At 36.5% G+C, this 16,715-nt stretch overlaps 1 protein-coding gene across 3 annotated transcripts; it reads left to right on the top strand.

Annotated features, from left to right (window-relative positions):
* The first annotated feature begins 1,092 nt into the window (after positions 1-1,092).
* On the top strand, positions 1,093-16,456 carry LOC129305283 (uncharacterized). 3 transcript variants are annotated; one of them, XM_054945307.1, is made up of 10 exons: positions 1,093-1,669; positions 2,620-3,388; positions 4,020-4,650; positions 5,183-5,354; positions 10,449-10,800; positions 11,019-11,129; positions 14,222-14,573; positions 15,066-15,291; positions 15,583-15,804; positions 15,932-16,456. In XM_054945307.1, the coding sequence occupies exons 1-10, from the start codon at positions 1,137-1,139 to the stop codon at positions 16,074-16,076; spliced, it is 3,513 nt and encodes a 1,170-aa protein (XP_054801282.1). In that variant the 5' UTR covers positions 1,093-1,136; the 3' UTR covers positions 16,077-16,456. The 3 variants fall into 3 exon arrangements, with proteins under 3 accessions (XP_054801282.1, XP_054801285.1, XP_054801293.1); XM_054945310.1 differs by lacking the exons at positions 15,583-15,804; positions 15,932-16,456 and having other exon boundaries at positions 14,493-14,573; positions 15,066-15,244; XM_054945318.1 differs by lacking the exons at positions 15,066-15,291; positions 15,583-15,804; positions 15,932-16,456 and having other exon boundaries at positions 14,222-14,256; positions 14,493-14,573.
* Positions 16,457-16,715: the final 259 nt, after the last annotated feature.

The raw sequence follows: 16,715 nt of genomic DNA, 5'->3' as shown, positions 1-16,715 counted from the left end.
ATTTGAAACTTTGGAGTTGTTTGAATAGAAAGTTTGTTCATATATTATAGAATCAGATTTGTCAAAATTTGATGGACAAGGAATGGAGAACATGTTGTCCAGATTGAAATTGTACTAGCATCATAGAGGATATGTTGGCTCAAAGGAGATTCTTAGCCCTTTGTTTTGGAACAGGAAGCAAACATGAAATGAGAAAACTAGGTAATGAAAAATAAAGAAAAAAAAAAACAGTTTTCCCTTCATAGTATAAGATTTTTTCTGTAGTTTTCTCCCCCTCTAAAAAGGAAATTAGGGAAAAATAATGGTGATTTTTTTTATTTTATCCCCTAATTTTCTCTTTTTTCTTATTTTATTCCCATTCCAAACAAGATGTGTTAAATGAATTTTGTAACAATGGAAACTAAAGGGAAAGAATCCAGGCTATGGGCCTGGCTTTTGTAAAGTGCACTTTGCACGGTTGAAATCCAAATGACGGTTGGATTGCTCTCAGGAAGGTTGTATTTTTGTCCAAGAAAGTTGTATTTTGTTTTTTAAAAGCAAAGAATTTTTTTTTCAGATGAAGGTTAGATTTAGATCATTGATTAATTAATGAAAATTATAACGAGTTATCAAATATTATTTCTATTTTTCATTTCTCTGACCGAACACTTTATTTTAAACTTAATCAGATATCATTATAATAAAAAATAAATGACATATACTGTTTTTATTCTATAACATATACTTCTTTTAAATTTTGTTACCTCAACTCTTGAATTTCTGACCCAAAAAAAAAATCTATTGAATTCTATTTTTTTAAAAATATTTTCCTTTAAAAACGAAAGAAATATTATATAGTTCTTTTATTTAGCATAAATTATACAAATTTTTCAAATAAAAATATATAATTTTATTTTATGTCATTCAACACAATTTACATAATTTATTAGTGATATTTTATGGTCAAGACATATTTTTTTATATATGATACCGAGTTTGAAATGTAAATAGTGCATTACTTATAAATTATATTAAATTGATTATATATATTTGTGTGTGTCTATATATATATATATATATATTAAAAATATGCATAAGAAAACTAAGGCGTTATCACGGACGATACATCAACGCCAGGGCCTATACCTCAGAACTGAATGGAAGAAAAATCGCCGGTGCCGGCGGAAGAAGTGGAAGCAACTGTTGATAAGCCAGAATGTTCTCTGTTTCCTCTCTTTCCACTCGCTGACTCCTCACAACACAGCATCACTTCAGTTCCCCAATGGCTCAGCAACTCCAGCTTCACCACTGACTTTTCTGTCATAAACGACGCCGTTGCGTCCCAACTCAACCTCGAAGCCTCCCAATCGCCGCGAGAAGGGCACGACCTTGAAGATGAAGAAGGTCCCGCTGATAATCAGGCTCAAGCGAAGCCCTTTCCTGCCTACGAGATTCTGGAATCGTCTCAATCTGACAGAGAGGTTGAGCGTGGGGCTAGGGAGAGGAAGGGTAAGAAAAAGAAGAAGAAGAAACGTAAGCGTGATGGGTCCTTAGAGAAGGGGGAATTGGACCATTACGGTTCGAGAAAGTCTCGTGTTCGAACTTGGGCTGATCAGGCCAGCACTACTAAAGATTATTACGTTGATTCTCATGGTGATCCCGATAATTTGGCGTTCGGGTGCATCTATAGGTATTTCTTTCTTTCTTTCATTCCTTTCTAAATCATGAGGTAGGTGTTTTGGATCCGTGTTGCATTTATTTACTGGGCTTACTTTTTGTTTGTAATGGAGATTCCCCACTTTCTTGCATCTTAAATTAAAATGAAGAGGCCGCGGGGGAGAATGACTAAAGCTTGAACTAACAACAACAACAACAACAACAACAACAACTAACATTTTATTACATGTGATTTTATCTACTGTCTGAATGAGTTAGCTTTTTCTGTTGAGCTTAATAATGAAGTCTACTTGGTACAAAGGTTGGTTGTCTTGCAATGAAATTGATTTCCCGGGAGCCCAAATGAAATATTTTGTTACGCATTTTATTTTTCAGAAACGCTGGACTAGGTAGGGGAATGGGATGCTTGCATGGTCTCCTGTCCTGGGCGTTTGCTTTGATACTATAGTCTCATCCTCTTTACACTCTTCATTCAAACATGTTCTCTCTGTGGGAAAGTACAGAGATAGATTGATTGAAAGATTTATATGCTAAACGAATGCTGCTCCTAAATTATGAAATATCGTCTACTAATAACTGATATGTATAATTTATATATTTCGTGAAAGCAAATTTTTAATTTTCTTTTGAATTATTATTGACCACCTGAGCATTGCTTTGATGATGGATGGGTAGGAATGAGTTTGGAAAGACCTGCTGGTTTACTTCCTGATGTACGCTCAAAAAATAGATCCAGCTGTTCTTGAACCAAATCCAAGAAACTGGAGAGAAAATACAATTTTTTTTTATTTTAAATTTCAGAGTTTTATGGACATCAGTGAGTAGGTTGCATTAGTCATTTTGTTGATATGTTGAAAATATCAAGCAGGGGATTGTCTTGATTTCTCACATATTTCTATTTTCTTGGATGTTTTATTTTCTGTTTAGTAATGAATGATCATAACTCTCAAAAATACCATGCAGAATGGATATTGCTCAGTACAAACCTTACAATCCTTCGAAACTATCTGGGTTACATTTACAAAGTTTGTATTGGCGGAATCAAAGGGATTCACTCTTGGAAAGAGATGGTGATGTTGATGTATTGGATGCTAGACTGAAAGCCTCTGGTCGTTACTGGTCTGCAAAGCATATGGCTTTAGAACGCCATAAAAACTTTAAGCGTATTCGTCTTGTTGCACCACAAATGTCTGCTGATTTAACCCAAGAAGATTTCATACCTTTTTCAGACATTGAGACATCTCATAGAGCTGTTGATAGTGAATCTGTCTCAATGGCTTCAGCGCTTGAAGAATCTTGGGAAGATGAAATGCTGCGCAAAACTCGGGAGTTTAACAAACTGACAAGGGAGCGTCCACATGATGAAAATGCTTGGTTAGCTTTTGCAGAGTTTCAAGATAAGGTTGCTGGAATGCAGCGACAAAAAGGTGCTCGCTTGCAGACTCTGGAAAAGAAGATTAGCATATTGGAGAAGGCAGTTGATCTTAACCCAGATAATGAAGAGCTATTGTTATGTCTTCTGAAGGCTTATCAAATGAGGGACAGCTCAGATATCCTTATTGGAAGGTGGGAAAAGATACTTCTGCAGCACTCTGGAAGTTACAAGTTATGGGCAGAATTCTTGCATGTTGTTCAGAGAGACTTCTCTAGATTTAAGGTTACAGAGATTAGAAAGATGTTTGCACATGCAATTGAAGCCCTATCTGCTTCTCGCAGCAAGAACTTTAGGCAGGTTCTCAATTTTGTTCTGCTTTACCTCCATTTTTGTTTTGTTAGTTTGTAATGAGTATTGGCCTTCTATTTTGATTTTATTTTGGAGAAGTTGCTGCTTGAGAACTCATTTTTTTTTATTTTAAAAGTTGTGAGCTGTGAATATCTTTTTAAGGGCAAAAGTAAACAAAATTTAATCTGAACAATAGTTATGATGATAAGAATTACAGTAACACGTCCTTCTCTTACCATTCTGTCTTTGAACAAGAATCCCTCTATATTTTTTTTATCTTGTAGTAAGGTAAACAATCCATGAACACATTTCCTTCATTTTCCGTTCCCTTGCATGCTATTACATGTTGATCATGACATTTTCCTGGGAAGCATCATTTATGCTGCTGCTTCTGCTGCATGTTTAGAGCCTATACAAGTATTTACCTTTTATTATGATTTTTCCCCTATACATTTTGTAGGTCTATGAATTGATTATTTGGTATGCAGGAGTGCGTGTCTTGATTATATAATAACTTTACTTCCCTTTTGTGTGACTGTTTGTCATTCATAATTCCATATTTTCTGTGAATATTCTTGTCCTCTAAGTTTCTGCAATGGAATTTAAAAGGAAAATCCGATTTTGATATTTTTTTTTCCAGGTTCACCAAGCTGCTGATTCCTCTTCACTTGATCCTGGAATTGTTCAGCTAGAACTTGGTCTTGTGGATATATTTGTCAGTCTTTGCAGATTTGAGTGGCAGGCTGGTTATAGAGAGTTGGCTACTGCTTTATTTCAGGCTGAAATTGAGTTTAGTTTGTTTTGTCCACCTTTGCACCTCACAGAGCAGAGTAAGCAAAGGCTGTTTGAACATTTTTGGAACAGTGAAGGTGAAAGAGCTGGAGAAGAAGGTGCTCTTGGTTGGTCCACATGGTTGGAGAAAGAGGAGGAGACTAGGCAAAAGGTTATCAAAGAGGAGGACTCCCACAAAGATGAAGAAGGTGGCTGGACTGGTTGGTCAGAACCATCATCCAAAGTTAAGGAAGATACTGACAAAAATGAAAATGAAGCCGACAATAAATTGATTTCTGAAGATGTCCAAGATGAAGATGAAAATGAAGGTGAAGCTCTGAAGGAGGAAGATGATACTGAAAATTTGCTGAAATTGCTTGGTATTGATGTCAAAGCTGGGGATGATTGTGAAGTTAACGAAACTGCAACATGGATCAAATGGTCAGAAGAAGAGTCTTCTCGAGATTGTGACCAATGGATGCCTCTTCGTAGGAAATCTGGTAGACTCTGTCTGCATTAACTTTCATAGTTATAGTTCTCATTTATAATTCTTTTTGTGTGAACTATCCTCTTCTGAAGTTGTGATTTCTGCGTAGTTCTTTCTGATTGCAGTGTGATGAGTGTAATGAGAGCACACCCTGACAAACTTATTATAGTCCTAGAAGAGAGAACGCTGGTAAGGTGTCTTTGCAGGGGAAAAACAGGGAATAGAGGTTGGGTGGCATAACTAACTCTAGTGTGGACCAGGGATCTAGGAGAGCAAGTATAAGGGAATCAACTAGGTGTTTAGGATGTGGGATCTGTAGGGGAAGTAAGGAAGATTCTGGATTGTTCGTGGCAGATTGGCCTCTTGAATGCTAGAACCCATTATCCTTCTTTTCTTGCTGCTTATTTCTTTTCTGTCACACCTCTACTACCATGTCTAGAGATGAATTCAACTAACACCAAGAAACACATAAAAACAGAGCTAGCTTAATCTCAATGTGTTCTAGATAAACTGCTTATGCTGGTATATTGATTAATCATGAACAGGTAAGACCTCTTATAATTCTGCAATGCAAGAGCCTGAAGAGGATGAGCAACTCTTGCAAATCATATTGTATGAAGATGTGAATGAATACCTGTTTTCCTTAAGCTCAACAGAGGCACGACTATCATTGGTATTCCAATTCATTGATTTCTTTGGTGGGAAGATGTCTCAATTGTAAGTTTTCTTGAATAAAAGCCACTTCATTGGTCTTATTAAAACTGGCAGTAGGAAACATTCAGATTACTTTTAAAAAAGTTATGATTAGGATGTCCTCACTACAACTTTTGGCTGGGTATCCCTTCTGCTAATGCAAGAAGGTTGTTGTTACACGTTACTGATATTTTATAGTTATTTGATGGCTTTATTGTCTTTATGCTGATAGGTTATTATTGTCTTTTTATATATTACTGCATTACAGATTAGTTATTGACAGTATAGGACCTTACCTTTTGGGACATGTGTCTAGGTTTAGGGTATATCTTGTATCCTACCTCCTTGGCATATTTTTGTGAATGAAATCAGTCTCTTCTCTCCCTTCTTTCTCTCTTCCCTTAACATTTTGGTATCAGAGCCGTCTCTTCGACCATGGCTCCGCCAGAGACTTGGTCCTCTATTGAACGCGTGGGTGATCTCGAGCATCGACTGGAGATGCAATCTGCATCGGTTGCTAGCACTCAACTTGCTATAGACAAACACACATAGGAAATATCCGACATGAGGCTATCCATAACCTAGTTTTCTACCTAGCTCAATGACATTAATGCCAAGCCCTCGATGATTATTAATCAACCCTCCTGTTCCGCTAACCTTAAAGCTGGTGAACCTTCTCAAGCTCCTGCTGCAACAACTGCACCACCTCGACTAGTGGCTGCGACCCCTCCCCTACCAATCAATATTCCCCCACCCTCATTTTCATTTTAGTGGTGTAACGAAAAATATAGCAGCACCCATAGATGTTGAGATCCCCATATCTTCGCCCTAATCGTCAAAGATGATTTAGAAATCTTTGAGGATGCATTAGAAGAGATCGAACCTCTACCCTCTACTAGAGCGGTGAATGCGATTGAGGGCAGAGAAGGCACTTCTACGCTACGTCTCGTTGGTTGCATAAAACGACAAAGCGTCGTTATCCTAATTGTCCGGGAAGCATGCATAATGTCATAGACTCAGGGGTAGCTAAACACTTAAACTGAAGGTTCAAGAACGAGAGGGCATTCGAATTACTGTTGTGGATAATCAGCAACTATTATTCTCCAAATGCTGCTTAAATTTGGAATGGGAAATGGGGGCTTCTTTCTTTTCTTCTGATTTTTTAATCATGAAGATTGGGGCGTTTGATATGATTTTGGGTGCTCAATGGCTCAAAATTTCAGGGTGTTTCTCCATGGACATGGCGGAGCATCTATTCGAATTTCATCAGGACAGACAGTTAATTATACTAAAGGGCATGAGCTACAAAACATTGAAGCCCATTATGCACTTGACTCTCTTTGATTGTGATAAAACCATCGTTGATCGTCTCTACCTCATTCATGTTCCTCAACACTTGCAGGTGCAGTTACCTTGCAACTCTTCTCTTTCTTCTGATCAGCAAAACCAATTGCACAATTTACTTGACTCCTTCACCGATGTTTTTACTGAGCTTACTACCCTACCACCTTCTCATTCATTTGACCGTTCCATTCCCCTTAAAGTGGACCAACCTGTGAGTTGTAGACCTTATCGATATGGTCCTGTTCAAAAATCTGAGATTGAACAGCAAGTCCAACAGATGCTTGATAATGGAATCATATGAGAAAGCAATAGTTCTTTTGCAGCCCTTGTTGTTCTAGTGTAGAAAAAAGATGGCACATGGTGTTTCTGTGTTGATTATAGCAGATTGAATGAAGCCACTGTTAAGAACAAATTTCCTATTCTAGTTATCGAAGTACCCTTGGATGAACTTACTGGAGCACAGTTTTTTCTCTAAGTTGGACTTAAGAGCCGGTTACTACCAGATTTGAATGAATGAAGTTGATATTGCTAAAACAGCCTTTTGCACACATGAAGGCTTATATGAATTCATGGTCATGCCATTTGGTCTCACTAATGCACTCGCTACTTTTCAAGGCCTTATGAATTCAGTTTTCAAACCTTTCTTGCGGAAGTTTATTTTGGTTTTCTTTGATGATATCTTGGCCTATGGCAAACATTGGGCAACCCACTTGGAGCATTTGAGAGCGACCTTATCACTTTTGCAGTAGCATCAACTTATTGCTAAGGCCTCCAAATGCATTTTTGCAACAACACAGATCGATTATCTTGGTCATGTCATCACGGTTGATGGGGTTCAAGCACACCCGAAGAAGTTAGAAGCCTTAGCTTCTTGGCCCGTCCCTTCTTCTATTAAAGAACCAAGAGGCTTCCTTGGCCTTACAGGCTATTATCGGCGCTTTGTCAAAGGGTATGGTTCTATTAGTAGTCCCCTAATTGAGTTGTTGAAGAAAAACGAGCACTTTGTTTGGTCCCCTAGGGCTCAATCAGCTTTTGAATCCCTCAAGGCTTCTATGATTTCCCCTTCGGTGCTTGCTTTTCCAATTTTAATGAGACCTTTGTGATCGAGACTGATGCTTCAGGGCATGGATTGGGAGCGATATTATCCCAGAATGGCCATCCTTTGGCTTTTGCTAGTAAGGCACTTTCTTTGCGTAAGAGGCAATTGTTTGCTTATGAGCGTGAATTGTTGCCCATTGTTTTTGTTATCAAGTAGTGGCGTTCTTATATTTGGGGACGCAAATTCATCATCCGTACAGACCATTTGCCTTTAAAACATCTCTTAGGACAACGTGACTTGAGTCAAGAGCAGTGTAAGTGGTTGCATAAGCTTTGGGGTCTAGACTATGAAATCGTTTACCGCAAAGGGTGTGATAATGCCACAGCTGATGTGTTATCTAGGCGTTTAGAGGGGTACTATTTGGCCATTTCAATGCCTATCTCACCATTATATGAGAGGGTACGTGATTCTTGGCTTCTTAATGACCATTTACAGCAGCTAATTAAAAGTCTAGAAAGTAATCCCTTGTCTTATCCTAAGTACACTTGGGAACATCAATTGTTGAAACAAAAGGGTAAGCTTGTGGTTGGTGCTGATCGAGGTCTTAGAGAGGCTTTACTTCAGTTTTTTCAGTCTGATGGCATTGGGGGCTATTAAGGTATGAACCCAACTTACAAACGGCTTGCCTCTTTCTTTTATTGGAAAGGAATGGAGAAGGATGTTTGCAATTTTGTGCGTCAATGTACTACATGTCAGCGCTTTAAACCAGAATTAATTGCTTCCCCCGGTCTTCTCCAACCCTTACCCATCCTTGAACATGTTTGGTCTGATTTCTTAATGGACTTTATTAGTGGCCTTCCCAAATCTTATTCTAAAACTACTATCTTAGTTGTGGTTGATCGTTTATCTAAGGCTGCTCATTTCATGGCTCTCAAGCACCCGTTTATTGTTGTGGATGTGGCCAATATTTTCATGGATAATGTGGTTAAGTTGCATGGGTTTCCTAAATCTATTGTTTCAGATCAGGATCTTATTTTTTGTGGGAAATTTTGAAAGAAACTCGCACGGCTGTATGGGGTTAAATTACAATTTTCTTCAGCATACCACCCCTAAACGGATGGCCAAATTGAGGTATTAAACCGTTGTTTGGAGTGCTACCTCCGTTGCATGACGGGAGATTTCCCTAAACAATGGGTTAAGTGGCTGCCACTTGCTGAATTATGGTACAATACTACTTTCCACTCTTCCATTGGGATGTCCCCCTTTGAAGCTGTTTACGGGGTGCCTTCTCTTACTCATTTACCTTACATTGTTGGTGATTCATCTAATGAAATGGTTGATAGAACTTGTAATTCATGAGAGCTTACTATTCAGCTTCTGAAACAACACCTATTGAAGGCTCAACATAGGATGATTCAACAAGCCAATAAGCTCTAGTCCGAGCATAAGTTTGTTGAAGGAGACATGGTTTTTCTCAAACTACACCCTTTTAGGAAGAATTTCTTGAACAACTCTTCCTTGCATAAGCTAGCTGCTCGTTGCTTTGGACTGTTCAAATTGATAAGGCGTATTGGGGAAGTTGCATATGAGCTGCATCTTCCCCTTAACACTAAGGTCCACCTGGTTTTTCATGTTTCATTGTTAAAAAAGTATGTTAGCACGGCTGTCCCCACTAACCCCACCTTACCTCTGGTGGATGATCATGGTCAATTTATGTTGGAACCGGAGGAATTATTGGGAAGGAAAATCATTAAACCCCATAATCGACCGGTGACTCAAGTGTTGGTTAGTTGGAAATTTTCTCAACCTGAAGATGCTACTTGGGAAGATCTTTCAGCCATAAAACAGCAGTTCCCTCACTTTAAGACAGATGCTCCAGCTTCTACCACTATCCTTGTGGAAAAGGATGTTTTTTTGGGGGAGGGGAGTATTGTTACATATTACTGCTATTTTATAGTTATTTGATGGCTTTATTGTCTTTATGCTGATATGTTATTATTGTCTTTTTATATATTATTGCATTACAGATTAGTTATTGACAGTATAGGACCTTACCTTTTGGGACACGTGTCTAGGTTTTGGGTATATCTTGTATCCTACCTCCTTGGCACATTTTTGTGAATGAAATCAGTCTCTTCTCTCTCTTCTTTCTCTCTTCCCTTAACAGTTGTGGTTTTATGTGTAAATTGATGTACAAAAACTACAAGGGGGGTTCCTTTCTTGGGCATTTAGATTTATTGTTGTGTGGTTCTTCGACATTGTCTTCTAAGAGCTTGGTTGACCATGATTAGTGTTTGTTCCTGTTGCTTCCTGCCCTATAATTGTCAACAATTGTCTAATTTTGGCATGATGTGGTTGTGATGTTGTGTGTAATCTTCAAGATGAGCTTCCACACATTGATGATGTATTAGCTATAAAAAAAGTCAAAAAACAATTTTTAGCCTCGTTTCTTTGACAATGCTGTGAATCTAACCTTAGCACCTCATATGTAATACATAATCTCATATTTGGAACATTTGTGATTATGTGTAATCTTCTACCAGGCAAGGATGTGAAAGCATAGATAAAAGGTCCATAAGTAAGCTTGAATATTTTACTGTCATTGACTGGTAGATATAACTTATAATCTTGTTACATCCTAGATTACTTCATACTTTTTTTTTTGGTTGCTTATGTTATGGGTAGTAAAATGCATTTAACATGTTGACATTTTTCTATCTATATTTCCTTTGCAGGATTTGTTCAAACAGTCCAAGTTGGGCTGAGACAAGCCTTAGCTTGGAGGATCTCCCAGATTGTATATTGGAAAATTTGAAAAATATTCATGATGCTTTAACAAAAGCACAAAGCAATTATACTTGTTTCAGTTTTGAATTTCTATCGGGCTGTTCCTCTAGGAGTGCTAATATGATGAAATTTCTCCGGAACGCTCTCTTACTTTGTTTGACTGTTTTTCCACGTAATTACATCTTGGAAGAAGCTGTTCTTATTGCTGAAGAGCTATATAATACAAAAACAAATCCTTCGAGCTGCTTGGTCACCCCCTGTCGAGCTTTAGCAAAGTCTCTCTTAAAAAGTGACCGGCAGGTACTCATCATCCTACCTAAAACTTTAGAACCATAGTACTTATCTTTTGTTATTTCCCCATCTGTGAAGAAGGGAGATAGAAGGTTTTGCTAAATGAGATTTGTTTTTATAAGCAAGTTCCTATTTATTTTCTTATTTGTAGTTTTTTTTTTTTGAGTTACAATTATCTGTCTTGGGTTTCTTCTGACAATGCCTATGTGTGTGTATTTTGACTGTAGGATGTATTGTTATGTGGGGTATATGCACGAAGAGAGGCTAACTATGGTAACATAGATCATGCAAGAAAAGTGTTTGACATGGCGTTGTTGTCCTTAGAAGGGCTCTCTGTGGTATGTCATTGTTTTCTGCTTCGATGCCCTTTTCACCAAAATTTTGTTCATGTAAATTTCCAGTGGTGTGTTTTTTAGCATTTTCTACTTCAAGCCTTTCACATGACGGGATGTGTTGGATATTTTCATGAGAGTTAATGAAATTTTCCCGAGTCTTCTCCTAAAAACTGAAGCTCTTGGGATATGTTTTCTTTCATGCACAAAAGCAAACTGACCAACTTCAGCAGCTTTTGGCTGGGCACTTGAATCCTTAAATAAACAGTGTTTGGTCTTTAAATTTCTAGCACTAACACCTGCTTTGTATACAAAAAGGGTTTGAATCCATTGATGCTGGTTATAAACAAAATCCTTCTGATCTCACTTGATGATATTTTGTAGGATGACATTTTTTTTGGCACTGTTGGATTAAAAGTTCCGATGCATGTATTATCCTTCTATAATTTCATATTTCACATTAACTCAAAACTATATTGTATGCTTCTGATATACTTTAGAAGTATTGTAGAATATACTTTTCATGCATAAGATGATAGGATCCAAGATGGGTAAAGAGAAATAAGGAAGAGTAATTCTCTATTAACACATGAAATCAGAATCTAACTTCATAATATTAATAAGAGAACATGGAACTGAAAGAAGGAATAAATCTATCAAGATGATATAGAATAAGAATCTCGTTCTATATTTCTCTCAATAGTCACACTTAGAAGAATCTCTAAAGGACCAAAAGTCTCAAGAGTCTGTTTTATTCATGATATGCTTGTTTCTGTTTTATTCATGATATGCTTGTTTTTGAATTGCTAAACATATTTATAATGTTAAATACAGTCTAAAATAATGAATAAAATTTAGAGAACTAGATAATTAAATAAAATTGGATAAAATCTCCTAGAAGCTATATCTATATAAAATGTTGAATAAAATCTAAAGAACTAGATATGTAGATATCTAAATAAAATCTAGATAACTAAATATCTAAATAAAATATACAACAACAACAACAACAACAAGCCTTTATCTCACTAGGTGGGGTCGGCTACATGGATTGCAAAACGCCATTGTGCTCTATCATTTATTAAGCTTTTAGAAATATTATTAATTAAGAGATCACGTTCAACAACTTCCAAGAGTGTTCTCTTAGGCCTTCCTCTACCTCTCTTAATTATATCTAAATAAAATATAAACAATATTATTAAACTGAAAATGTCTAAAATAAAATAAAATAATATTTATTCCTAACATATCTCTAACTTCTCAAATTACCCATTATCCTCCCATAATTTGTACTCTATTAATACTGCCCCCTTGAAAATTCGCCTTGTCTTCAAGGTGAGACAAAGGCAATTCACTTTTTTGTGTATCTGGAGGTTGAGATGGGAGTAATAGATAAATGGCAGCATCTCCAACGTGGGTTCCAAAAAGTTGAGAGGTTGCATGAAAACTTCAAGGATAAAGTTGCAGTGAGACCTACTATCCACCGAGTTCAGAACCTTGTGCTCAAAGGTCTCTTAAAGCTTCATCATTGCTGGAGCAGCTTTTCCTAAACCTGCAGCAAAGGAAGGTGGTGCACTTTCTAGCACTATCTTGACTTTAGTGTTGTCTTTTAGAGGAGAGATGAGTTCCTTGCCATGTTCAAGCTCTGAAATAGAAGGCTTAGAATTTGTTGGGGTCTCCGAGAGATGAAGGAAAGAAGGATGCATCTCCTTAGCCACATGAACAAATGTATTTCCAGTCAAGAATGTTTCATTTTGACTAGGTTGTTGCACTCTTTTAGGACCATGAGAGTGTTGGACCTTAGATTCACTGTTTGGGGCTAAATTCAAGTGCTTGTACACACTTCTAGGTTGAGGAGTTTTGCATTTCTGAATTTTCATATCTCCTTTAATGCCTAAATGGATTTGGCTGGTTTTGATTCTTTTGCTAGTTGGCACAGTTGGTGGTGCCCTCATGGTAGAATTATGGATATCAAGGCAAGCTATGATGTAAAGGAATAGGTGCCTCTCATAAAGCGAGGAAAAATGGTTAGATAAGGAAGTGCGAGTTGAGATAGGTGGGGGGGTGAAGCTATAGAAGTAGTGTAAAGATGGTAGGAATCCATTAAGGATTGAATGACTTTGATTCCAAATGATAGGATCCAAGACGGGTAGAGAGAGATAAGGAAGAGTAATTCTCTATTAACACATGAAATCAGAATCTAACTTTATAATATTAATAAGAGAACATAGAACGGATAGAAGGAATAAATCTATCAAAATGATATAGAACAAGAGTTTCGTTTTATATTTCTCTCAATAGCCACACTTAGAAGAATCTTCAAAGGACAAAAAATTTCAAGATTCTGTTTTATTCATGATATGCCTGCTTTTGAGTTGCTAAACATATATATAATGCTAAATACAATATAAAATAATGAATAAAATCTAGATAATTAGATAATTAAATAAAACTGAATAAAATCTCTTAGAATCTATATCTATATAAAATACTGAATAAAATCTGAAGAAATAGATATCTAGATATCTAAATAAAATCTAAGAAATATTATTAAATTGAAAATATCTAAAATAAAATAAAATAATATTTATTCCTACCATATCTCTAACTTTTCAAATTATTCATTATCCCACCATAATCGGTACTCTATCATAAGATAATATCAATATCTAATAAAAAGTGTTTGAAGAAGTATAATATTTCTAAAGCTGGATGTGCAAGATTTTTAATGGTTGTTCTAATGAAGATATAAATCCTATATAAAATGTTATATCAAAATTAATCCTATTGTTCTTATAAAAAAATTAATCCTATTGTCAATATTTGTATATATAATGCACTTTTTGTGTAAAAGAAAAGTTAGCCCTAACCTCAGTGGCTTTTGTCTGACCACATGGACTGTTGCGTGAATCTAATAACCAATCTTTATAATTCCATATATGTTTGTTGGTCCCTGAGTTAATGAAGAAACGATTTGCTGTGTCTAATTGTGTTTGAAACTCCTTATTATTTTCTTGTAATTATATGAATTGCACTCAGATTCTTGATATCAGTTTTTTCTCACTTACTACATTGCTTTGGTTCACTGCATGGAGTAGGAACTGCAATCAAGTGCTCCTCTTCTATATTTCTGGTATGCGGAGGCAGAGCTTGCTAATAACTCTGTTAATGATTGTGAAGCTTCATATCGTGCAATGCATATATTATCATGCTTAGGAAGTGGTACAAAGTATAGCCCATATAAAGGTCAACCATCAAGTTTGCAATTGCTCAGAGCCCGTCAAGGGTTTAAAGAAAAAACTATAACTGTACGGTCATCTTGGGTTCGTGGGATAATAAATGACCAATCTGTAGCTCTGATATGTTCAGCTGCATTGCTTGAGGAGCTCACCTCTGGATGGGATGCAGTTGTTGAAGTTTTTGATCAGGCATTTGCAATGGTGCTTCCAGGTTATGATTCTTCAGAAGTCAGTTTTTTATTTGGAAATTAGACAATGTAACAACTGCCAAAATAGTAGGACACTGTGTTAGTTGGAAATTTGTGATATTTCCTGATGCATTGATGCATGCCTGTTCCTTGGTCCTCATGTTATATGAATTCCAGTCCATCTCAATTTTTTGTCCTGGTGCATCTAATCATCTTACCTGTGAACTAACAGATAAAAAAATTGATTAAAATGTTTGATTCATAGCAAAGACTAAATCTTTAATGGTCATAATTACAGTTAAAAATAATATGTAATTAGATTGAAGAATCCAGGCAGTTTATCACGTAGCAAACTTTCAATTTTGGAATATAATGCAGGGGCCGTTTGTCATGTGACCTAGGCAATCGTTCCTTTGGAGCTAGTATTGATTTTATTTTAGCATCACAAGAGTTTATGCTGAATTTCATGCTAATTTGTTGCTTATCATGGCTTTCTGGATGTTTGCAACTTGCAGAAAGAAGAAGCCAAAGTTATCAACTCGAATATTTGTTAAATTATTACATAAAGATGCTTCAGAGGCATCAGAGGCAAGCGAGCCTGTCCAAGGTCTGGGAGTCCATTTCTCAGGGCCTTCAGATATATCCCCTCAGTCCAGAACTTCTTAAAGGTGTAGTGGAGGTTGGCCATTTTTACACAACCTCTAATAAATTGCGGCAGATGCTGGATGAGTTCTCTAAGAAGTAAGATCTTTCTTCTCCAGATATTATTTCTAGAAGTTACTTCTATTTTAATTAAGCAGTTTTTAGTGATTTTGTTTGTTTTGTTTTTATTAGGCTTATTTGTTTCTTACATTTGTTTCAAATAAAGCTTTTTGTATTTATGGTTAGTTCAAGTGTTCTGATTTTGTTAAGGTTAGCTTAAATTCTCTATTTTGATGTGGATAAGTTTGCATGAATAATGCCTACTTTCTTTGCTGGAAATATAAATCTTACTGAAATAACGATTCATTTCCCTTGACCGCACTTTTTCAGGAAACCATCAGTTATTCTCTGGCTTTTTGCATTGTCATTTGAGATGTGTAAAGGTGGCTCACAACACAGAATCCGTGGGCTGTTTGAAAGGGCATTGAGTAATGATACGCTTTGCAGGTCAGTTGTACTATGGCGTTGCTACCTTGAGTATGAGATGAACGTTGCCCATGATCCTTCTGCAGCTCGACGAATTTTCTTTCGAGCTATCCATGCCTGCCCCTGGTGAGAACTTGTATAAAAAGTGTGGTATAAACAACAAATAGAAAAAGGAAAAAAAAAAAAACGAAATAATACAACAAACTGAATATAATTCCTAACTAGTAACCTTCTCTGTTAATCTGCATACCAGGTCAAAAAAGCTATGGTTGGATGGCTTTCTCAAAGTGAACCCTGTACTTACTGCGAAAGAGTTATCAGATCTCCAGGAAGTTATGCGAGATAAGGAATTGAATCTGAGAACAGACATTTATGAAATCCTTTTGCAGGAGTCATGACAATTGCTCTCGTGTTTCCTTGAATGTGGCAGTACTTTGCCCTGTTAATAGGGTGCGTCAACTTGTGCCAGTCTCCGCCCAAAGTTTTGTACAATTTTATAGTTCAAATAGCACTAGATAACATGCATGTTAAACGTTGTAATTAAAAGATAGCCACGAGGCAATCCAAAATTTTGAGGGGACTACCTTGAGTGGAGCAGAATTTTATGCGATGCGGTTGAAGTTATGCCCCCATTTTCTTTTCTTTTCTTTTTTTTTTAATTAGAGGGGAAGGCATTAATGGCCTGAAATTATAAGCATGATTAAACGACCTGTTTTTTGTAAAGAGATTTTATATGCTATTGGGCAATAAAGCTATTGGCATAATCATGCCCCCATTATTTGTTGTTTTTGCACCAATTGATTGGGTTGGGTAAGGGAAGTAGAGCTGGTTGGAGAAGCAAGGCGTGTAAAGGGAGAAGGATTCTAAACTTATAGTACATTATTTTCTGTCGTGATATCTCATCTATAATATGTACGGTATAGTTTTATGTATAACATTAAAAATCAAGTCAACTTTGTTAGTTGAATTGGTAAATCATTGAACTAGTGTTTTAATCAATTCAATAAAACATATTTTATATGGCTGGTTTATTTATG

This window comes from Prosopis cineraria, unplaced genomic scaffold, assembly GCF_029017545.1.
Source record: "Prosopis cineraria cultivar Desert tree isolate PC_DT_omini unplaced genomic scaffold, ASM2901754v1 PC1, whole genome shotgun sequence".
Classification (NCBI taxonomy): Eukaryota; Viridiplantae; Streptophyta; class Magnoliopsida; order Fabales; family Fabaceae; genus Prosopis; species Prosopis cineraria.
Note: the sequence above shows the minus strand (reverse complement) of the source record. Positions and strands in the feature narration are given on the sequence as shown.

Coding starts and splice junctions, on each gene's coding strand:
- LOC129305283 (XM_054945307.1), top strand. CDS start 1,137: ATGGAAGAAAAATCGCCGGTGCCGGCGGAAGAAGTGGAAGCAACTGTT. Junction 3,389..4,019: donor GCAGCAAGAACTTTAGGCAG/GTTCTCAATTTT, acceptor TTTTTTTTCCAG/GTTCACCAAGCTGCTGATTC. Junction 11,130..14,221: donor CCTTAGAAGGGCTCTCTGTG/GTATGTCATTGT, acceptor TGCATGGAGTAG/GAACTGCAATCAAGTGCTCC.